At 43.1% G+C, this 24,357-nt stretch overlaps 1 protein-coding gene across 3 annotated transcripts in view; it reads left to right on the top strand.

Moving 5' to 3' along the window:
- Positions 1-24,357, top strand: part of SLC22A16 (solute carrier family 22 member 16) — a 46,389-nt gene that overhangs the window by 14,141 nt on the left and 7,891 nt on the right. For all 3 annotated transcript variants that reach the window (XM_021091125.2, XM_003121349.6, XM_084962912.1), the window contains 6 exons: positions 4,840-5,319; positions 9,488-9,605; positions 14,082-14,613; positions 18,761-18,888; positions 21,824-21,933; positions 22,961-23,060. In XM_021091125.2, coding sequence (XP_020946784.1) covers positions 4,862-5,319; positions 9,488-9,605; positions 14,082-14,613; positions 18,761-18,888; positions 21,824-21,933; positions 22,961-23,060 — 1,446 coding nt within the window. In that variant the 5' untranslated portion in view covers positions 4,840-4,861. The remainder of the gene's footprint in view (positions 1-4,839; positions 5,320-9,487; positions 9,606-14,081; positions 14,614-18,760; positions 18,889-21,823; positions 21,934-22,960; positions 23,061-24,357) is intronic.

The following is a 24,357-nucleotide window of genomic DNA, read 5'->3' as shown; positions in this document are numbered from 1 at the left end:
CATTACAGTAGTTTGTTGAGTTTCACTGCTGTGTCCTGTGTGTGTCATGACGTGACTCTTCCACAGTGTATTCATTTACTGTCAACAGACATTTGAATTTTCTCCAAGTTGGGCTTGTATATGACTTTTGAGAGCTCATATACCACTGGGTATTTACCTAGGAGAGGAATTGCTCTGTTGCCCGAGTGTGCGTGCGGTCAGTTGCTGACCAGTTTTGCAAAGTGGTTGTGATAAACCACACCCTCACAGGTTGTTTATGAGCATTCCAGTTGCTCCAAGCAATTGTTAAGTACTTTGTATGTCAAACCTTGTATCAGCATATTGCTTAAACTAGAGAATTTGATTTCTGGGGGGCAGTGTTTCTTATCCATATCAGAATCTCCTAGGAAGCTTTTTAAACTTGGATAGCATTCTGAATTCCATCCCACACCTCCTGAATCACAATCCCCAGGGGTGGGGCAGAGAAGACAGATCCTAGCTTCAGAGGCCTGCCAGGATAGGTGCTGTGTTGGGGGCACTATGTGATTGGAGAATGTGAATACTGACTCTGTAGAGACCTTAAGTGACAACTGTAGGTTCAGACTGGCTTGGGAAGGAGCTGAGGCCAGGAAGGTGGCAATAAATTTGAGAAGCTAGTGGCATCCAAAGATTGGAGCCCTGTACCCTGCAGGCGATGGGATCAGTAGGAGGGACGGAGGAGCTGGGAGGATGAGAGGCCGTGGTCAGGGAGCAGAATGTCAGCTTTTCAACAGTGGAGCCACTCTAGGTGATGACACTACTTAGGTATCAAACCTAAATGCCATCAGGGGCAGGCAGGTAAACTTCAGACAAACAAAATCTGTCAGCTGTTTGGCGGGGGGGCGGGGGGGGGGGCTATGTCATAGTTTGCAGAGTCAAAATTTGTGAGGTGCAGAGAAGTCAAAGAATTATAAAAATAGATGTCACACTTGATTGATGTTATATTTTCAGTCATATTCATAAAGGATTGTTATTATAGGATACCTCTTAGGTCCCAAACAAGGTTTGGTTGCAAGAGGATCAGATGCCCGAGTCTTTATTGCCTCAGCGTCTGGCAGTTAAGATGCTGGCCCACCACAGGCTCCACACTGTAGTGATCTGGGTAGGGTGATTCTCTCTCTGTTCTAGACCCCAGGAGCTTGCCTTCAATGAAAAACTCCACACTGTCCTTTCCCTCTGGCATCTCTCAGGCAGTATTTATAATGTTTACCACAATTTACATAAACCAATCTCCTGCTGGAGGACATTTAAGTTTCCAGTGTGGTTTTGTGTTTACAGTCGTGCTGAAAACTAAGTTTAGACATCAGCTTTGGGGAGAGTGGATATCTTTATGATGTTAAATATTTGCTACTCTAGGGAAGTTGTATTTTATTGCTCTGAAGGGCGGATGGTAATATCAAAAGTAGAGACGCTTAGATTTTTTTTTTTAAAGGAATTCAAAAATCTGAACTGTTTCCATAAGTAAGATTAGCTTTCCACTTTGTTTACATGAGTAATTTGCTAAGGAAAGATTAACCAGTCAGTTTCAGCTAGTCCACAAACTTGGAGGTATGCTGAAATGCTTAAATGAGATAAAGGCCACAAAAGTGCTTGAATTGTAAAGCGTAGTCTAACATAAGATATTCTTAGAGTGTGCACAGTGACCAAAATGGTGCCAGGTAGGTGTTATGTACAGTACAGGCAGCAGGTGTGAAGTATGTGGGAGAGTGGGGAAATGAGGACCTGCCTTGTGTGAGAACAGGCCCTTTTAGAATCTGCCCCATAGATGGGAACCTGAACTAAAGGATTGTCAGAGGACCCTGCGGTGAGAGGGAGCACTAGGACCAGGTTGGGGGGAGGTCTGAAAAGTAGGAATCCTGGTGTATATACACAAGGGAATACTATTCAGCCATAAAAAAGAACAAATTAGTGCCATTTGCAGCAATATGGATGGGACTAGAGACTCCCACAGTAAATGAAGTAAGTCAGAAAGACAAATACCATATGATGTCACTTATATCTGGAATCTAATATAAGATGACATATGTCTCCAGTGCAGTTTTGCCTCAGTGTGCTCTGACAGGACCTATTTTGTACTTCCCATTATGATGATATGATATGACATGATAGTAGGTCCTTCATTGTCTGGGTGGATTCTGTTTTAAATCTAAATAATGAAATCACCTGCCCACAGGGTCTGTTCTGACTCTCAATTCCAGGGGCTTGAAATTTGTGGGGCAGGCTAAATTTTAAATCTTCTACCTGGCTGTCCTATGGACACAGTCATCCTTGTGAGATAATTTTTTAGTTCAGAAAATACATTGCTGTTGATTTGAATCTGTGAATTTGGAGACCCTACATTTATTTTTAAAATTTTGAATAAACTTTAAATTTGGGGATAATTTTTCTTTTTTTTTTTCAATTTTTTTTTCTTTTATGGCCATACCTGTGGCATATGTGGTCACAGCTGCAGGCCTACACCACCACCACAGCAACACTGGATCCTTAGCCCACTGAGCAAGGCCAGGGATTGAACCTGCATCCTCATGGATGCTAGTAAGGTTCTTAACCTGCTGAGCCACAATGGGAACTCCTGGGGATAATTTTAAAGTTACGGAAAAGGTTCAGAGAGAGCAAGGAGGGCTCCTGTGTGACCCTCACTGAGTTTCCTCCATCATTAACACTTTATGTTACCATGGCATATTGTCAAATCTGAGAAACTGGCATTAGTATGTTACTATTAACGGCACTCTAGATTTTATATGGCTTTCAGCAGTTTTTCCATGAATGCCCTCTTCCTGTTCTAGGAGTAAGTCCATGGTACCACACTGCATTTAGTTTGTCATGTTATCTCTGTCTCCTCTGTGGCAGTTTCTCAGTCTTTCCTTGATTTTTTTTTTTTTTCATGACCTTGACAGTCTTTAGGCGCATCGGCCAGGCAACCTGTGGAATGTCCCCAAATCTGGGATTATCTGTTGTTTTTCTTATGATTAGACTGGGGTTATGGTTTTTGGAAAGAAGGCCGCAGAGGTGAGGTGCCTGTTCAACACATCATATGAGGGGATCTGTGATTTCAACACAGCATCTCTGGGAATGTTAACCTTCAACATTTGGTTAGGATAGGGACAGATTTTCCCCCTGTAAAGTTTCCTTTTATCCTACTATATTCTTTGGAAATAAGTCACTAAATGTAGCCCACCCTCATGGGGTAAAGAGTGGGAATTAAGCGCTCTCTCCCATAGGGGTGGAATATCTGTAGGTATTATTTGGAATTGTACTGTGAGAAAGATTTGTCTCTTTTCCCATTTTTCTTTATTCGTTCAATCATTTATTTATATAAGTATGCTGTTGTCAGCATTCTCCAGAGAAACAGAATCAATGAGAGACAGATAGAGATAAAGGTAAGAGGAAATTCATGTAGGAATTGGTTCATACGATCATGGAGGTGAGATGTCCCGCAAGGTGATGTCTGCAAGCTGGAGACCCAGGAAAGCTAGTGCTGTCATTCAGTGCAAAGGCCTGAGAACCACAGGTTGATGGTATAAGTCCCTGTTGGAGCCCTAAAGTCCAAGGACCAGTAGTGCCAATGTAGGGTGGAGAGCAGGAGATGGATGCTACAGCCCAAGCAGAGAGGTGGGATTTGCCCTTCCCCTACCTTTGGTTCTGTTCTGGCCCCCAACAGATTGGGTAATGCCCACCCCCGCTGGTGAGGGCCATCTTCCTTACTCTGTCAAAGGCTAATCCCTGCAGACACCCTCACAGACACACCCCAAGCTGATGTCTTAACAGCTATCTGAGCATCCCTGAGCCCAGTCAAGGTGACATATAAAATTAACTATCATAGTGTGAGATATTCCAAAGTGTTAAAAGGCTATTTTTCAACAGGTGAAAACAATGATGCAAGAGGGTTCACTAGATCTGAGTTCCCTTCTGTAAGACACTGCTGTTAATACATTTGACTCAAAAGCTATCAGTGTGTGTACGGGTGGGCTTCAAATAATTTCAGATGTTGTGAAACTAATTCTCTGTATTAATGTAGATGGTAGGTACATGGCACTTTCACATTGCTGAGCTGCTTCAGGTTTTAGCTTGACATTTGGAAAGGGCTTGCTTTGGCTTAAGGTACACTGAATCCATCTCCCAGCTCTTATTTGTATGCTCTGAGTGAGTTACTACCCTTCCCTGAGCCTCAGTTTCACTCTCTGTAAAATGAAAATAAAAAATATTTTGTGGAATTGTTTGAAAATTATTATTTTACACTTTGGGGTATACTGTGCTACTTATTTTTTGCTCAAATTGTTTCAGCTTTGGCCATTGGGAACTCTTTCAGATTGATTCCTCTGTCCCTTTGTCATGCCTCTATATTTTTCGTATTTTGAGCACTTCCTTACTTTCTGATACTACAAGATGCTCCAGGCCTGTTTTGTCTTGGCCTTAATCAGACATTTTTCCTGGTTCCTTTTATTGGAGAATGGTATTTAGAGACCAAGATCTGGGCACTGGGTGTGCTTGTTGCTTTTGGGTTATCATTGCTTTTATGCTCTCTCAACAGACAGAGCTAGGTTATATGTGTGTGTGTACAAAAAATGTGTGTAAATACATATATTTATGTGTGTGTACAATGTGTATACATGTATATAAATATATGTGTGCACACATGTGCATGTACATATATTATGTATATACACTAATCTATGTATATAGACATATCTGTAATTATTTCTGTGTTTATCCATGTGTATGTATATTAAGCTAAGCATGATGGAGACCCTTGTTATTTGCTTATGTCCTTTTTTAGCCCAGAGGTCAGATATAATAACTTGCTTTTTTTTCTCTTTGCAGATACCAGATATTCCTCTATTTTATGTGTGCCTTCCAGAACATCTCTTGTGGTATCCACTACTTGGCTTCTGTGTTCTTGTCAGTGTCCCCCCAACATGCCTGCAGGCCCCCAGGCAATGTGAGTCAGGTTCTTTTCCAAGATATCTCTGGTGTGAGGTTGGAGGACATCTGGACCCGGTTTTCCGTAGGCCGCGAAGATCGCATCATAGTGCAATTACAGAACGGGGAGATCTGGGAGCTCACGAGCTGTCACAGGTTCCGGAGGGACGACAAGTCGAGTTTGAACCATGATTATAATGGCCATAAGAGTAGCTTTCCTTGCCTGGATGGCTACATCTATGACAAGAGCAAGTGGCGCAGCACCGTGGTGACTGAGTGGGACCTGGTGTGTAACCGAGAATGGTTCGGAAGGCTGATCCAGCCCGTCTTTATGCTTGGAGTTCTGCTGGGAGCGGCAGTCTTCGGCTACCTTTCTGACAGGTAAAATGAGATACTGAGTATTGTTGCATCACTGTAGGGTCCATTTTCCTGTCTGATTTTCTCAGGGGACAGGGCATTATGTTCAAAACTTCAGTCGTTTTCACACTTGCTAGCTAAATACATGCTTCTTTTCTGATATGTTATTTAGGATACGAAATAGCATAGTGGTAAGGGGATGGGTTCTGAAGGTAGTCTCACTGTGTTCTGCCCTTTATGTATGTATGTATTTTTGTCTTTTTAGGGCCATACCCGTGGCATATGAAAGTTTCCAGGCTAGATTTCAAATCAGAGATGCAGCCGCCAGCCTATGCCACAGTCATGGCAATGCCAGATTTGAGCTGCATCTGTGACCTATACCATAGCTCATGGCAATGCCAGATCCTTAACCCACTGAATGAGGCCAGGGATTGAACCTATGTCCTCATGGATACTAGTCAGATTCATTACAGCTGAGACATGATGGGAACTCTTGTTCCATTTATTACCTGTGGGCCCTGGGCGAATTGCCTAACCTGTGTTTCAGAATCTCATTTGTAAGCTGGCAGTGGCAATAATAGCATTCACCTCAGAGGGTTTTTGCAAAATTTATACAGAGAAAGTACCTTGGACATAAAACCACTCAATAGATACTGGTTATTACTTTGGATTTCTTTCTTTAAACAGACCTGCTTTTCAAGAGAAATAGCCTCATCCTAATTGGTAATATCTCTGGAATTGTGAGTTATACCAGCGATATTAAAAAATACACATTAAAATGAATATATAGCTCTTAAAATAAAGCATGGTTCATCTCTGTACGGATGTGGGCCACATTCTAAGTACCTATCCTAAAGCACAGAGAAGAATTTATTTATTTGGTCCCCATAGTTGTGAATTTTATGGTTATATACTGGGTACTGGGAACTTAAAGACAACTGCTTAGGTCAGATGTGCCAGTCTAATGGGGCCAACAAACACATCCAAAGAAAAATTGTAGGGCTTTGTTGTGTCCAGGGCCATACTAGAAGTGAAAACAATGGAGCCCAAAGCTATGGCAGCCTAAAGGGAAGAGTACCTCAGGTACCCTCCTGTTCCCCGACATCTCCTCCAGAAGGTGGCATTCGAATAGTGAAGTTGGAGCAGAAGTGGAGTCCATTTATTATTTGGTGACTGAAGTTATGTTTCTTTTTTTTTTAAATGATTTTTTATTTTTTCCATTATAGTTGCTTTACAGTGTTCTGTCAATCTTCTACTGTACAGCAAAGTGACCCAGTCTCACATACAAATGTACATTCTTTTTCTCACATTATCCTCCATTATGCTCTGTCATAAGTGACTAGATATAGTTCCCAGTACTATACAGCTGGATCTCATTGCCTATCCATTCCAAAGGCCATAGTTTGCATCTGTTAACCCCAAATTCCCAGTCCATCCCTCTCCCTCCCCCTCCCCTGAAGTTATATTTCATTGTTTAAGAATCTTCTGCTTCATAACTGTCTTTCTGGGAAGTGTGGAAATTAGGTTGTCAGTGGGGAGAGGAACAACATAGGAGTTGAGACAAGAGTCCCTGCTGGTACATCTGTCAGTGGAGGAAATGCAAGATGCAAGGTGGCTACAGGAGTAATGGGCTTCAGAGAAGCTTCCTGTCTTTGGCTGGAAGAGGCTTGAACTGACAGAGGAGTCAGAGGGGAGGGAAGGACAAAGGAAGAAGAAGTAATTGGTAGAATCAGGCCTCAGAGAAGGTGGGAAGAGACATGACCCTATATTAAAATTGCAAAATGGTATTTGGAGACAAAAGGGTGTGTCTCTGGAGAGGAGAGAAGAGGAGAAGGCTGAAAACAGATGCAGGTGGTGTTGGCAGGTGGGCAGAGCAGGAAGTTGCAGGGCTTTCTTTTTTTTTTTTTTTTTTGTCTTTTTGCTATTTCTTGGGCCGCTCCCGCGGCATATGGAGGTTCCCAGGCTAGGGGTCGAATCGGAGCTGTAGCCACTGGCCTACACCAGAGCCACAGCAACGTGGGATCCGAGCCGCGTCTGCAACCTACACCACAGCTCACGGCAATGCCGGATCGTTAACCCACTGAGCAAGGGCAGGGACCGAACCCGCAACCTCATGGTTCCTAGTCGGATTCGTTAACCACTGCGCCACCACGGGAACTCCAGGGCTTTCTTTTTGATGGTCTCTTTTCTCTGCAGGAGAGGGCTGCTCATCTGCTAGAGTGAAGACTTTGTGGGTGGTAGAGGGGGTTGATCAGGGATGGGTAAAAAATTGTTTTAAATGGCATTCAGGGCTCAAGTGAGATTGGGGAGCATTTTATGTGTAGGACCAACATTCCCTGCTAGTGTGTGTGAGAGCAGAGAAGGCTGAGGCCATGAAGATGACAGTTTCTGATTTGCCTGCATAACCTCTGCAGCACTGGGCAGGCCTGTTGGTTGGTTGGAACCTCAGTAGTATATTCTTTTGCCTTAAAGTCATCTGTCAGGGACATATCCTTGGGAGAAAATACTTGCAAATCATATATCTAATGAAAGTCTGATATCTAGATTACATAAAGAACCCTTATAACTCAACAGGAAGAAGACAAATAACCCAGTAAAAATGCGCAAATGAGGAGTTCCCGTTGTGGTTCAACAGGTTGTGAACCTGACTAGTATCCATGAGGATGCAGGTTTGATCCCTAGCCTTGCTCAGTGGGTTAAGGATCTGGCCTTGCCATGAGCTGTGGTGTAGGTCATAGACTCGACTCAGAACCCACATTGCTGTGGCTGTGGCATAGGCTGGCAGCTACAGCTCTGATTCGACCCTGAGCCGGGAACATCCATATTCCATGGGTGCGGCCCTTAAAAGAAAAAAAAAATAGGAAAAACAAAAAACAAAACAAAACAAAAGGGCAAATGATAGATATTTTGCCAAAGAATATATGCAAATAGCCAATAAACACATATAAAAATCCTCATCATTAATCATCAGGGAAACATGAACCAATATGACTTCACTAGAATGGCCCGAATCAAAAAGACAACCAGTATTGTCAAGGATGTGGAAAAATTTGTGGGATTGTAAAACTGTGGCACCCACCCTGGAAAACAGTCTGACAGTTCCTCCAAAAGTTAACCATAAAGTTAGCATATGACCTAGCAGTTCCACTCCTAGGCATATGTCCAAGAGAACTGGAAACGTAAGTTTACACAAAATCTTGTTTACTAAAGTACATGGCAGCATCATTCATAATAGCCCAAAAAGCAGAAACAATCCAAATGTCCATCAGCTGATGAATAGATAAACAAAACATGGGATAGCCATGCAGTGTAACATTATTTAGTCATAAAAAGAACTGAAGTACTGATCCATACCACAGCATGGGTAAACCTTCAAAACGTAATGCTTCATAAGCCAGGCTATGTACTTACTGTGTGACTCCGTTTGTATAGAATGTCCTCAGTAGGCAACTCTACAGAGACAGAAAGTAGATTAGTGGCTATCAGGGCTGGAGGGAGCAGAGTATGAGGAATGGTGGCTTCTGGGTGCAGAGTTTCTTTTTGGAGTGATGGAAATGTCTTGGAACTAGGTATTGATGAGAGTTGCACAACTCTGTGAATACACTAAAAGCTACTGAGTTGTATATTAAGAGGTTGGATTTTATGGCATGTGAGTTATATCTCAATTTTTAAAATCTGCAGGTGTATAATTATATTGATTTGCTTTTTAGACAAAGAAATGTCCTTCCTAATTATGAAATCATAGGGCAAGTAAGTAACTTATTCCAGGAGCAGAACATAGCCAGACTTGTGTTTTTAGAGGGTCTTAGTAAGAGCTGTCTCACTCTTGGTGGGCAGAGCCAGCCCGATGGGGAAGATGATCCAGCAGGTCATAGAGCAGGTCCTGACAGGGAAAGGATATATCCTCCCTCCCCTTCCTCTCAATGCCAGGTTCAGAGGTCCCCTGGGGACTACCCAGAGTGATGGTGTGTCTATATTAGCAGCACAGGTAGAGGCCTGTCAACTGAAAAACTGGCCTCTTATAGAAATCATGTGTTAACTCATGACTTGCCCCAAATAAATGAATGAATAACAATCAAATACATAAGCTATTAAAAATATAGGGAACACTCATCTTTCATGAATGAGAGTGGATGTTTAAATTGTTACAGCCATACTTTGCTCTTTCCACTGTATGATTCTTCTTTTTCAGGACTGGAAGGCGAGTTATCTTGTGGACCACAAGCATTGGGGTATTTCTGTGTGGCATAGGAGTGGCATTCACATTTGATTATTACAGCTTCATGATTGCACGCTTTCTTCTTGCTATGGTGAGTTGGGTTTTTTTTTTTTTTAACCTCTTTAATTCTATTGCAGTACTTTTCTGTTAAATCTTAACTCTCTGTCTTGCTCATTTAGAATCTAGTGAGAGAGATCAGGGACTAATCTTTGTTCACTCTCCTGCAGAAATCTTTCTGTAGAATATTAGTGCCTTATGCTCAGAATGGAACTCATTTGAATTGTTGCAGTAAGGCAGAATCTTTTAATTTGACTCTGTGTCTGACATATGATCCACATTCCACAATTACTGACAGCAAGAAGCTGTGAAACACCACTTCTACTTAGCATTGGCCTGGGGATTCTAGCCAATATTATAAGGCAAAAAAGAGAGAGAAGAGACAGGGAGATCGAGGGAGGGAGGAAGACCTAAAGGGAAAGAAAGAAGAAAAAATGTTGTTATTTGTGGTCATTACAAGTAATGGCTGCAGGATTTCCTGTTGTGGCTCAGCAAAAACGAATCTGACTAGTATCCACGAGGACACAGGTTTGATCTCTGGCCTCGCACAGTGGGTTAAGGATCCAGTGTTAGCGTGAGCTGTGGTGTAGGTTGCAGACACAGCTTGGATTTGGCATTGCTGTGGCTATGGTGTAGCCAGGGGCTGCAGCTCCGATTGAACCCCTAGCCTGGGAACCTCCATATGCTGTGGGTGTGGCCCTAAAAAGACAAAACAAAAACAAATAATGGCTGCAAGTTATTTTACTTCTGAGCAATTAGATTGGTCTAATCAGGTCTTGTATGCATGAGCCGGACTGTTAAGGTGTATTGTTAAGAAAACCATTTGTAAAATGTGCAGGAAGAATGAAAACAAGAAAGCCTTTCTGTTATGGGGAGCAGGGGAGCATAATGGAAAAGGCATGACTTTGATTTCCAGCTTTGTGACCTTGGGCAAACACGTTATCCTCTTTGAACCTTAATATCTGGTCTATAAACTGTAGAAAATTATATGTGCTTCAAGTGGGTTGTGACCAGGATTCAGTGAGATTCAGGTAAGCATCCACAATTCAGCACCTGGTGCAGAGTCGGCATTCCTCACAACAGTGACTGTTAGTGGAAGTGGAGAACCGCACTTAGTAAGGCTTCCAGATGGGTTCCAAACTTCCAAACCACAGCAGCAGTGATTCTGTTTGGAGGTCACTGGTCAAGAAAAGCAGAGTGAAGAGCTTGTGCTCTTGCTGAAGGCAGAGAAGTGTACGCATCCTATCTCACCACAGTGGATGATCCCCAAAGGTCTGGAGAGAAGCCAGGAACTTCAGTCTCAGAGGAGGAGGGCACTGCACCCCCTCAGAGGGCAACGTGGTGTGTTCTGTTTTGGAGTCTTCGTCGGTGACTGGGAGGGGTTCCTAGAAAGCCACACAGATGACCAAGGATAGGAGGATGCATTAAGGAAAATTTAGGAGAATTGAAGGTGTCGCATCTTAAAAAAGTATTAATATATTTAGGAATATAGAGAGGGTTTTTTTGTTTGTTTTTGTTTCTGTGTGGGTTTTTTTTTTTTTTTTTTTTTTGTCTTTTTAGGGCTGCACCCATGGCACATGGAGGTTCCCAAGTTAGGGGTAGTATTGGAGCTGCAGCCACCTGCCTACACCACAGCCACAGCAATGTGGGATCCAAGCCGCCTCTGCAACCTACACCACAGCTCATGGCAACGCCAGATCCTTAACCCACTGAGCAAGGCCAGGGATCAAACCCACATCCTCATGGATACTAGTTGGGTTTGTCACTGCTGAACCACAATGGGAACTCCCTATAGAGAGTTTTTAATACAAAAGATAACCAGCAGTCCTGTCCTTATTGAGGAGACAATAAAAGGAAATGGCTCTGTAGAAGTTCCCGCTGTGGTACAATGGGATAGGCGACATCTTGGGAGCCGAGGACGCAGGTTCAATCCCCTACCTGGCACAGTGGGTTAAGGATCTGGAATTACCATAGCTGCAGCTTAGATCTCGACTCTGGCTCATATCTGATCACTGGCAAGGGAACTCCCCATGCCACAGGGCAACCAATAAAGAAAAGAAGGGGAAAAAAAGGAAATGGCCCTTTAGCTGCAGAGCGAGATTTGGTAAGAGACCTTCTGATAGGAATGATAGTACAACAGAGGCACAGGAAGGTATTGAGAGAGCATAGGGCCCTCTTTTGGAAGATTTAAGATCATTCTAAAAATACCTATCTTGGTCTTGTAAAATACTATGAGTTGATTTCCAGAGCCAAGAAAATGAGACAGCCACCCATAGAAATCATCTGTAAAATATGGCCTTAATTTTCTGTGGCTTTTTCCTTTGGTTTTTTTGGAAAATGTATTTGTGATACAATTTTGAGTAGGGAAGATGCAGGCAGATCCATTCACTCAGCCCATTTATTGATCTGCCCATACAGTGTATTGCTAGGTAAACCTGACCAGTCTGTTTCAGGGATCCCACCCTGTAGTGGGAAGGTGAGACATGGATGGGCCAGCTTAACAACTCCATACTGTGCTGATGATGGTGGGGCATCAGTGGAGGGGTCCCATGATGGGGGGTTGGGGATGGATGAGAGAAGAACCTTGCAGGCAGAGGGATCAGCACGTGACAAGGCCCTGAGATGAGAGAAATTCGAAGGTCCAGAGGCCTGGAGAATAGAGAGGAGGTAAAATGCACTGATGAGGCTGAAGGAGGGGGAGATGGTTAGCAGGACCTAATAGGGTGACAAAGAGTTTGCCTGGTTTCCTAAAGGCAGTAGAAATCCACAGAAAGTGTTCAGTGCCTTCAGAGGTAAAGTGGTCATTCTGGCTGCTATGTCGGGGTAGGATCAGGGTAGTCGTGAGGAATAGTGTTCTCAGTGGAGGTTTCAGGTGTGAATGGAGTCACAGAGTCTTCTGAAATTGTTTAGGTAGCTGTGTATGGAGTGTTTGAATCCCATGACAGCAGTAACCAGTAGGACTCGAAAGGGAATGGACTCAGAAAGAATTGGCATTGAAAACAAACAAACAAACATTTTTGGGACTGATGTTATAGCTTACCTTAATGGGGAAATTTGTAGTATTTGAAGGTTTAAATTTACCCAACAACTGGATTCTTCAGTAGAGGAGTCCTCATTATCAGGGTTCATTATCTGAGACTTGCAGTTACAAGGTTGCATGGGGGGAAATAAAAGCTGTTGTCACAGAATATGAAACTGCATGTTCATACAGTCGTCCCCATCAGGCACCTCGCTGCTGAGCACTAGTAGGCCAGCCTCTTTGTTACTCTGATGTAAAGTGAAATTGCAATCTTACAAAAGATGTTTGATTGTAAAAAGTCTTTGAAAGCAGGAGGGGAGGGAGTTCCCATCATGGCTCAACGGTTAATGAACCGGACCAGCATTCATGAGGACGCAGGTTTGATTCCTGGCCTCGATCAGTGGATTAAGGATCTGGCATTGCCATGCACTGTGGTGTAGGTTGCAGGTCCTGTCCAAAACCGTTTGGCAAAGACCAAACATGTTCATGCATGTTTTTGATGGGACCGATTTCAAGGACTTTTTTGGTATGGACCAAATGTTTTATGGATGTTTCTGATGGGGCCAGACGTCCTTCAAGACGGGTTTGTTTTATTGTTGAGTTTTAGGAGTTCTCTGTATATTCTTTTTTTTTTTTTTTTTTTTTTTTTTTTTTTTTTTGGTCTTTTGTCTTTTTTGTTGTTGTTGTTGTTGTTGTTGCTATTTCTTGGGCTGCTCCGGCGGCATATGGAGGTTCCCAGGCTAGGGGTTGAATCGGAGCTGTAGCCACCGGCCTACGCCAGAGCCACAGCAACGCGGGATCCGAGCCGCGTCTGCAACCTACACCACAGCTCACGGCAACGCCGGATCGTTAACCCACTGAGCAAGGGCAGGGACCGAACCCGCAACCTCATGGTTCCTAGTCGGATTCGTTCACCACTGCGCCACGACGGGAACTCCCTCTGTATATTCTTGATATTACTCTCCTATCAGAGGTATGATTTGATTATCTCATTTTGTAAGTTGCCTTTTCACTCTGATGTTCTCTGATGCAGAGACGTTTTTCATTTCCATGAAGCCCAATTTGTCTGTTTCATTGTTGTTGTTGCCTGTCAGAATGAAGCTTCAGTCAGACCTGTTTTTCTTCTCTCTGGTTACCATAAATTTTTTGGTCTCCATTTAAAATTTAGGGTTTACTAACAGGGCTCTCCTCTAGATGGATAAATCAATACACACATTTGCAAGGAACTTAGAAATAAATTCACACTGTGAGGGAAGATTTAAATGAAGCAAAGGGCAATGTCTAACATATCATGTATAGCCATTCAGGTTTTGCCATTGGGATGGACAGGGTGTGAGAAGATGGAAGGACCCATTTGAAGAAGAATGGATTGTCATAAACACCATAGTATAAATGTGTTTCGGGTTTCAGAAAACAATGCTTTGTCATTTTCCTTTTTGTCTGTGTAGATTTGCAGAGAGATCTGACCACTCTCCCTGCTTTGTTTTGCAGGTTGGAAGTGGCTATCTCGTGGTGGTGTTTGTCTATGTGACGGAATTTGTTGGCATGAAGTCCCGGACGTGGGCATCCATCCACTTGCATTCCTTTTTCGCGTTTGGAACCATGGTGGTTGCTCTGACAGGCTACTTTGTCAGGACCTGGTGGATCTATCAGATAATTCTCTCCATGGTGACCGTCCCCTTTGTCCTATGCTGTTGGATGCTCCCAGAGACACCCTTTTGGCTTCTTTCAGAGGGAAGATATGAAGAAGCACAGAAAGTCATTGATAGGATGGCCAAGTGGAATAGGACAAGATCCTTTAAGCTGTCAGAACTTTTATCCCTGGCTGGCAGTGGTCCTGCTGGTACCAAGGCCTCACCAGTTGAGAAGCACAGCTTATCAGATCTCTTTTATGACTGCAGTATTGGAACAAGGACACTTATTGTTTGGCTGATTTGGTTCACGGGGTGTTTTGGGTTCTACTCCTTCTCCTTGAATTCTGTTAATTTGGGAGGCAATGAATATTTAAATTTCTTCCTCATGGGTAAGTGGTTAAATTAGATTTAAATGCATCCCTGAAGTGGTGATGAAATTTCTACCAAGTTTTGAATGTGTTGCTATTGTCTTTTTTTTTCCTACCAGGAACAATACTGCGAACTATATTATTATGGTCTCCTTTAGTGTTCCACATGAATATATTTTCTTTAAAAATTGCAAGCAGGAGTTCCTGTTGTGGCTCAGTGGTTACCGAATCCGACTAGGAACTATGAGGTTGCAGGTTCGATCCCTGGCCTCGCTCAGTGGGTTGAGGATCCGGTGTTGCCGTGAGCTGTGGTGTAGGTGGCGAAGCGGCTCGGATTTGGAGTGGGCCGGCAGCTACAGCTCCGATTCGACCCCCAGCCTGAGAACCTCCATATGCCGTGGGAAGCAGCCCTAGAAAAGGCAAAAAGAACAAAAAAATATGTGTATATTTTGCAATCAGTCAGAGGATTTGAGTCCCTCCTTCTTTTTCTGCCTCTTCTAGATACGGCTTCCCTCCTTTAAGCCTGTCACCATTTCAGAACTTTCATTCAGAGATAACCTCTTTCACATTTGGCTTGTGCCCTCTTAAATCCCCCCCCCCTTTTTTTCTATCTTTTTGCCTTTTCTAGGGCTGCTTCCCACAGCATATGGAGGTTCCCAGGCTAGGGGTCGAATTGGAGCTATTGCTGCTGGCCTACACTAGAGCCACAGCAACTCGGGATCCGAGCCATGTCTGTGACCTACACCACAGCTCATGGCAACACTGGGTCCTCGACCCACTGAGCAAGGCCAGGAATTGAACCCGAGACCTCTTGGTTCCTAGTCGGATTCGTTAACCACTGCGCCATGACGGGAACTCTCTCTTGGATCCCTTTTTATGCATCTCCACACATTTGTGCAGATAAATGTTTTGTGTTTTAACATAAATGAGATTATTCACTATATGCTGTTCTTTGCAAGTTGCGTTCCTTTTAAAATTTAACATATCTTGGAGATCTTTTGGTATCTTTCTACCTTCAAGTGCCCTTAATTTCAGAATTTTAGTCAGTAAAATAACCTAAATACATGCAACTGTAATTTATTTTTGTCATGCTTCTTTCAATTCAGTAGCAGGTTAAAATCACTTCAGACCCTGCTGTGCTAGCTTGAGGTGTGACTTCTAGGGTAAACCAAATTCATAGCAAACATGAGAGAATTTTTCGAAATCTGCCTTTGTCCAGCTAGTCTTAACTCATGGTTATTTCCATGTAGGCTGCTTTATATTATCCCCAGAAAAATTTACTTTAAAAATTTTATATGTAAATATCATCCCTTCTCATTAAAATGCTCGAATGACACATCCGTTTTTGTTTACTATAGCTTAGTAGGAATTATGAGAAAAGATATTTTAAGAGGGGAAAAAAAACTTCTCTCTTTTTTTGAGGCAGATCAACAGGTTTTTAAAAGAGCCCATCTTGACTTCAAACCCATCTATGTGTCCATTTGAGAAAGGATGCGGTATTTCTAGAACAGAGTAGCAAATAGTAGGAGAATCAAGTTGGGGTGGGATGTGGCATGGGGAAGCTTAAGAATGCTGGAGTTTTAGATCTTTATAATATACTTTCTTCATTTTGATGCAGATATAAATTCTCAAGAAACCAGGAAATCTCATAAATATTAAAAAACTGTTTCCAAGACAAATAACATGGTTTTATCATCTCTACTGTCTTTGATTTTTCATGTCATCGTCCTTGCCTGCGGTCCTCTGCCTGACAGGTGCTTCTAGTCAGCACTTCTGAGCTGTGCAATTTTTGAGCAAGTTTTTTTTTTTTTTTTAATTATTCCCATAGGACCTCATTTCCACTCCCTGAACTGTCTCTTACTTGGCTCAAATCTTTTAATAATAGGAAAAGTCTGGATAATAATCTAGGCCTACTCCTATGAGGCTTTTTTGAGAATCATTATTGTATTTGATCTTGAAAAGTACTTGATGGAGTAAAAAAAAAAAAAAAAAAAAAAAAAAGAAAAGAAGAGAAATGTGTTTGGTAAACTCTTAAAAAAAGAGGAGTTCCTGTTGTGGCTCAGCAGGTTAAGGATCCAGTGTTGTCTCTGTGAAGATGTGGGTTCCATCCCTGGTTTTTCTCAGTGGGTTAAAGATTTGGTGATGCTGCAAGTTGCACCGTAGTTTACAGATGTGGCTTGATCTGGCATTGCTGTGGCTGTGGTTGTGGCATAGTCTGGCAGCTGCAGCTCCAATTTGACCCCTAGCCTGGGAACTTCCATAAGCCACAGGTGAGGCAATAAAAATGAAAAAAAAAAAAAAAAAAAAAAAGAAAAGAAAAAAAAAGGAGTAATCGATGTGCCTGCTGTTCTGGCCCACAGACATGGACCTTACACAGGGTCTGTGAAAAGGAGGCATTTTCTCTGGAGTTGTTTATTTGTCTTAATGAAAAGGCAAGGGGACTGTTTCTCCAACAGGGCTCAAAATGTTCATTTTTGCCTTTCCCAGCTTTTTTTTTTTTTTTTTTTTTCTGAGCAGCTATAATGGAGTTTAATTTCTGATGTTCTGCTAAGAATGTTAACTCAGAAAATATGTTTCCACCTCTCCCTGTGAGGTGTTCCTAAAACCGTGGGAGACATGTTGACCCAGACCTGCCTGTGCAGGTGCTTTGAATGGACAGATGCACATCAGTCTGAAAAGGTGCTGGTGGGTAGTGTTCTGAGGTTAAGCAAGCTGCCGAGGGACAAAGGAATAGACCTTTGAATTACATGGATGGTCTAGGCTGATAAATAGTGACAGTTTCTCAGAGGCTATAGTTGGGCTGGCTCAGTTGTGCTAAGATCTTGCTTGCTCCCTGTTTCATTCTGGCTGAGAGATGCAAAGCTTTGTTGTTGTCGTTGTTCTAGATCTAAGATACAAACTTGGGTTCTTCAAAGGAAGGGTTTTGAAGTCAGTTATGGACTTAGGAATTCAGCTGTTTATTTTTTTATTTTTTGGTCTTTTTAGGGCTGCACCTGCAGCACATGAAGTTTCCCAGTCTAGGGGTCAGATCGGAGCTGTAGCCTCAGGCCGATTGCCAGAGCCATAGCAACGCCAGATCCGAGCCGCGTCTGTGACCTACACCACAGCTCATGGCAGCACTGGATCCCTAACCCATTGAGTAAGGCCAGGGATCAAACCAACAACCTCATGGTTCCTGGTGGGATTCATTTCCACTGTGCCACGATGGGAACTCCTGCTCTTTATTTTTTGTTGTGGGGGAGCAAAAAGAGATCCAAGACAAATTCCCTGCCCTGTGGGGGATTCATATTAGGTTTACTTTATGTAAACTCCGGAGTTCCCCAATGGCCTAGTGGTTGCGGATCCAGCGTTGTCACTGCTATGGCGCAGGTTCAATCCCTGGCCTGGGAATTTCTGTGTGCTCTGGATGCAGCCAAAAAAAAAAAAAAAAAAAATCCATCAAGTAGTTATAGCTGATCCTGAATTTTATACTTTAGTTTCTGAGTTTGAAATTAGTGATACAAAAATTTCCCCATGGAGTTCCCGTCGTGGCTCGGTGGTTAACGAATCCAACTAGGAACCATGAAGTTGCAGGTTTGAACCCTGGCCTTGCTCAGTGGGTTAAGCATCCGGCGTTGCCATGAGCTGTGGTGTAGGTTGCAGAGATGGCTAGGATCCTGCGTTGCTGTGGCTCTGGTGTAGGCTGGCGGCTACAGCTCCGATTAGACCCCTAGCCTGGGAACCTCCATATGCCGCGGGAGCGGCCTAAGAAATGGCAAAAAGACAAAAAAAAAAAAAAAAAAAATTCCCCATAGTTCTGCCAAGCAAGAAGCCAAAGATCAGAAATGACCAGCGTTGTCTATTAATTTACATACTTATTCCTTCATCTGGCCTATCCTCCAGGCTTTGTGCTGTGTCCAGGGGAGCTTCCAGCCTAGTTGGGGATGAGATGCCGAGGGCAGGGGATAGGTCATAGGCCATGTCACAGAAAACATCCTCTCTGCTCCTCTGAGTTTAAAAGTTGTAGGGCTTGCTGCCTCTTAGGCAGTTGTTGGATAGTTCTTAGAAACCCCACCGGAAGCAGAAAGAGGGCTGACCATTCCTTTTCGGTGGTGGGTTAGAAGGTAGTGTCCCATTGTTCAGTTGGATGCTATGGCTGATAGCAATGGGTCCTTTTGCTCCATGACAGGTATAGTGGAGATTCCTGCCTACATCTTTGTGTGCGTCGGGATGGATCGTTTGGGGAGAAGATGCATTCTGGGTTTCTCCCTTCTCTCAAGTGCAGTGACCAATGGTGTGATTATGGTGATCCCCCAGGTGAGCTGTTTTATGGGTTTTTGTTTTTTTTTTTTTTTTTTTTTTTTTTTTTTTTAGGGAATGGTTAGTTTTACTATGACACCTTAATGGGACCATTTTTAGCTTATGAAATGGAAGATGAATTAAGACATATGGGTAGAGTTCATACAAACTATTTAAAATGTTTTCTTAAAAAAATCATTCTTTGTTTTATAGAGATTAAAGGAAAAAAAAGAAATGATGGGTTGGGGGAAGCCCATAACCCCACTTCCCAGAAATGGTCAGTGTAGTATTATTATTATTATTATTTTAATGGCTGCACTGGCAGCATATGGGAGCTCCCTGGCCAGGGATTCAATCAGAGCTGCAGCTTCAACCTACACCAAAGCCGTGGCAATGCTGGATCCTTTAACCACTGTGCCTGGCCAGGGAGCGAACTCACACCTTGTCAGCGACCTAGAAATGCTGCAGTTGGATTTTTTTTTTTTTTTTTTTTTTTTTTGTCTTTTTAGGGCCACACCCGGGGCATATGGAGGTTCCCAGGCTAGGGGAATGGGAACTGTAGCTGCTGGCCTACACCACAGCCACAACAACACAGGATCCTTGACCCACTGAGCAAGACCAGGGATCAAACCTGCAACCTCATGGTTCCTAGTTGGTGTTCGCTGCACCACGATGGGAACTCCTACAGTTGGAATCTTAATCCACTGTGCCACAGAAGGAACCAGTATTGTATTTTGTAAACATGATGATCTTGATCGGGGAGAGCAGATCGCAGCCTCCTGTGATGATCATTATCTTAAACCTTTATTCATTCATGAAAGATCTGCCAGCATCTAGTATGTGCCAGGTCTTTTTGGGTGCTGAAGGCATGCAGTAAGTCAAGTTTCTCTGGGCATAATGAAGATGGGTAAAATAGGATGAGGGGTAGAGAATGACTGTGTATGGAGCAAGGAACACACGTACACGATTTCATTTTTTCCAAGGTGACTGAGGATGGTGTGCCTCGCAGAGAAGGTGACATATGATCAGAAACCTGAAGGAGGGAGGGAGCCATGGAGACAGCTGGAAGATATGATGGGTCTCATGTGCAGGACTGTTCCACTTTAAATACTCTTGCTTTTCACTGTGGTAGACTAGTAGTTTCCAATTTCTATAATGCTTAAATCTCCCAAGTAGCTTGTTTTTAAAAATGGAATTTCTCAGTGAAAAACACTGCCATAAACTACCAAGATGGCTTTCATATCCCTATATTTTGTCAAGCTCCAGCCCTAGAATACCTCTTGCACCCAGAAGTGCTCCCTCCCCAAATGTTATTAGAACCTGTATTTTCATTCTCCATTTGCAAAATTTGGTCCCTGTAACAGTACTTGAAAATATTTTATAAAATTTCATTTGGTGATTATATAATTCTTAACCAGTAGTGTCTCCACATTTAGATCCAGGCATTTTAAGTTGTGCATATTGTTTGACCTTTTCATTTAAGCTAACCAGTGCCTTCCTTTTATAGTAACACTTCACTTAGTTATTAGGGTTGCCAAAGCAAATATTTTATATATTGAAATTTCCAGTTGATTGACAACTGATTCATGCCAGTTAAAACAAGGTCTATGTCAATTTGAAGGAGCTTCATTCATACCTTTTATGTTTGTGCTTTTAAGTGGTTTGCAGTTATATTAGTTGAGGTGATGGCAGCTGTTGACCTGTTGAAGACTTAGGGAACCCTAGAACCTTCAAGATCTACAGTGGTTAAGCCCCAGAAGTAAAGAACGACAGGGACATGGCTCATGGGGATTTCTAGAAATAGAGCACTAACCCTTAACCACAAATTTCTCCCCTCTCTTTAAAATTCTCTCCAAATGGTAATGTCAACCCAATATGATTTTAAGTTCCATTAATTCATTCAACAAATATTGTTTACAATAGTGATTCAGGTCACAAGGTGACACTACCTGCTCTAGTAGAGGCAGCCTCAGATCGCAGTGACTTCACATCATAGACATTTATTTCCTGCCCATAGAAAGTTTGGTGTGGGTGTACCTCTTTGGTGGCTGTGGGAACAGTGAGGGGGTATTTGGCTCCATGGAGTCACTCAGAGACCCAGGTTGACAGAGGCACTGCCATCCTTAACACATAAACTCCAAGGTCACCTGGGACTCAACACCCAGCTGGCAGACAGGGGAGGAGAGAAAAGATGGATTGTGGAAGGTCTTTGTGAGCCGTGCTTTGAAGTGGAACACATCAGGGACGGCAGCAGAAACACACCATCTGGGCAGGTCTCATTCTGAAGTGTCTCCTCCCAAATGGCTTTTCTTATTTGGTAATTTGAAATCCCCAAGTCTGGGGGGAGGTGCAGTAAAGCTTTCCTCTAAATTTCATAAAGATGGAAAACTTGGTCAGACCATGTGTAGGGTTTACAAAATAAATTCAAACAGAAACAAAACTTTTTCATTGTTCTGAAAAATACTGGAGAATTAGAAAGTTTTATGTGATAATTTTAAATTATATATATATATATGTATATATATATATATATATTTTTTTTTTTTTTGTCTTTTTGCCATTTCTTGGGCTGCTCCCGCAGCATATGGAGGTTCCCAGGCTAGGGATCCAATCGGAGCTGTAGCCACCAGCCTATGCCAGAGCCACAACAACTCGGGATCCGAGCCACATCTGCAACCTACACCACAGCTCACAGCAGCACCAAATCCTTAACCCACTGAGCGAGGCCAGGGATCGAACCCGGAACCTTATGGTTCCTAGTCGGATTTGTTAACACTGAGCCACTACGGGAACTCCAAGACTTTATATTTTTCTTTAAAAGTATTAAAAATTGACAGAACACTGCAAACCAGTTATGATGGAAAAAATAAAAAATCATTAAAAAAAAAATGACCTGATGACACAATGATGGTCAGCCTTGCTCCTGTTCTTTGTTTGTTTTTTTCTTTTGCAGGATTACCATGTTTGTCTAATGGTGGCAACCATGGCTGGAAAGTTTTCCATAGGGGCAGCCTTTGGCCTCATTTACCTTTACACAGCAGAGCTGTATCCAACCATTGTAAGGTAAGAGTTCCTTATTTTTCTGTTGTTTTCGTGTTCTCTTTCACATATGTGTCATTTCATTATATCTGGCCCTTGAGGATAAATGCTTTTCTTCTGTGGAAGTTGCCGGAAATCCAAGATATGGGACGACACATGAGGGTGATGTTTCTGAATCTGAGGCTTTGTCTGCATGTTATTAGCAAGGATATTAGAGAACTTTTTTTGGAACTCACACTCTCCTATCCTAAAAACATTTAAAATCTCAAAGACAGTTGACTTCCACCAGACTCAAGGCTAATTTTCTCAGGATGTGTGTCTTGATGTCAGTTGTATTAGTTTGTTAGGGTCAAACAAAACACCACGGGCTGGGGGCTTAAGCCACAGAAGTGTATTTTCCCATCATTGTGGAGGCTAGAAGTCTGAGATGGGGACTTTGGCAGGTTTGGTTTCTCCTGGAGCCTCTCTCCTAGGCTTAATAAAAGATATTTATTCACAGAGGAAGCATATTCTTTGTTTTTTACTAAACATTCTATAAGATTTCTTTAAATAACTTTCAAAGAAAAGCACTTTAAGATGTTGCTGGACTTTAAAAAATTGAGATAGAATGTTCCATAGATATAAATCTTTTGGCCTCCCAAATTCCCACTCCATATCTCAAATAAATTCCTGCTCTAGAAGACCGATGTTATCCTCAGTATTAGCCTGAATGAGTGTATGTAGGGGCCTGCATAGCTGATGAAGATTGGTGTACAGGTTGGGGATTTTTTTGGTCTTAAATTGTCTTGAATTATCTGCATGCTTGTATACATCACTGTTTCACAGAATGTGAAAATGAATCATGAACCATTCTTGAAAAAGTAGAATAAAATGATTTCTAAGCATATTAAGCCAACTTGTGTTTTTTAATTTATTCTCTGCTGGGAAGGTGGACAGGGGTTTCAGGCAGCTGTTCCCTCTCTCAGGCAGCTGTTCCTTCATTCTCTGCATCATGGGTGCCCCACTTGTCTTGCCTTCTTGCTGCTGTCTTAATACTCTTGGTTGTTTTCAGGTCACTGGCCGTGGGGAGTGGCAGCATGGTGAGCCGTGTGGGAAGCATCATGGCCCCGTTCTGTGTTTATCTCTCCAGCATTTGGATCTTCATGCCACAGGTGTTCATCAGTTCATAGAACTTTACTGAGATAGCAGAGAGGCAGAGCAGCTAAGTTCTGTTTTTATTTCCTGGGATCCAATTTATAATTCAGTTATGGCGGTTTGTAGAAACCTTATTAACAGCGCACCAGTTAGTAAGTAGTGTGGTGGTTGCGGTTTTCTTTTCTTTTTTATTTATTTATTGTTTTTTGTTTCTGTTTTGTTTTGTTTTTGTTTTTGTTTTTTTAGGGCCACAACCGTGGTATATGGAAGTTCTCAGGCTAGGGGTTGAATAGGAACTGTAGCTGGTGGCCTACACCATAGGCAGAGCAACCCCAGATCTGAGGCATGACCTACACAGCAGCTCATGGCAATCTGGGATCCTTAACCCACTGAGCAAGGCCAGGGATCGAACCCCCATCCTCATGGTTACTACCGGGGTTTCTACCGCTGAGCCACAACAGGAACTTCCTGGTTACTGTTTTCTTGCTGGTTGATTGCCTTCCACTTTCCCATTCCCACCCCCTTATGAGCCATTAATTAATTTCAGCTCTGCCCCTCTCCCCTGAGAGGGTCTCCCCTCAACCATATCATGAAGCCGGGATTGCACAGGGAGAGCTCTGGGCTCTGGGCTCTCAGCCTGCACCCCTCCACCTGGCTCCCATGCCCAACCCTTGCCTCTGTGTTCCCACTGTGTGGCCTGGTCAAGGCCAGTTCTGGAGGCAGCTGCTCCTGGAAGGATCCCGTGGTGTCTGGTGGAGAGGTTAGGGATCTGTGGTTTTCAGCTTCCCCTTCAACTTGAGGGGCCCTTCTCCAGTGAGGCTGCCTGTGTGCTTCCTCCTGTTCCAGTGGTGTGAGCTCTTTGCCTGTGTGTGAAGAGTGAGAGCAGTTTGCCGATTTCCTTGTCGAACTGAGAACTTGGGAAGCCCCATGGAGCTCTGTTACATACCTGGGTCAAGAGGAAGATGGGAGACCTGGAGGAAAGGCTGCAGGCAGGGAGGTGGGGACGGTGGGGGAAGTGGGGGGGGGTTGCCCAAGGTGCTGCAGTGACTTGGGGAGAGCCCTGGATGTGCTGGCCCTCCTCCTCCTCTTCCAGGCTCCCTCTCCCAAACTTCTTGGCCGTAGCTCTCTCTAGGTGGTTCCCTCTTAGTCTCCTCCTCTGCTCTTCCTTCTTCCAATTGCCCCTTAATGAGACTCACTCTTCTTGACCGTCCTGGCCGTCTTTCCCAACCCCTACATGGATAACCTCTCCTGAGTTCTGCCTACTCTTCCAAACTGCAGACCTATCAGCCTCACGGGGTATTCTCCCAGGGCATC

Source organism: Sus scrofa, chromosome 1 (assembly GCF_054392235.1).
Source record: "Sus scrofa isolate SSC_HxYL_T2T_F1_AM1 chromosome 1, Sscrofa_HxYL_maternal_Yorkshire_Landrace_v2.0, whole genome shotgun sequence".
Classification (NCBI taxonomy): domain Eukaryota; kingdom Metazoa; phylum Chordata; class Mammalia; order Artiodactyla; family Suidae; genus Sus; species Sus scrofa.
The sequence above is the reverse complement of the archived record's forward strand: the minus strand, read 5'-3'. Positions and strand labels throughout refer to the sequence as shown.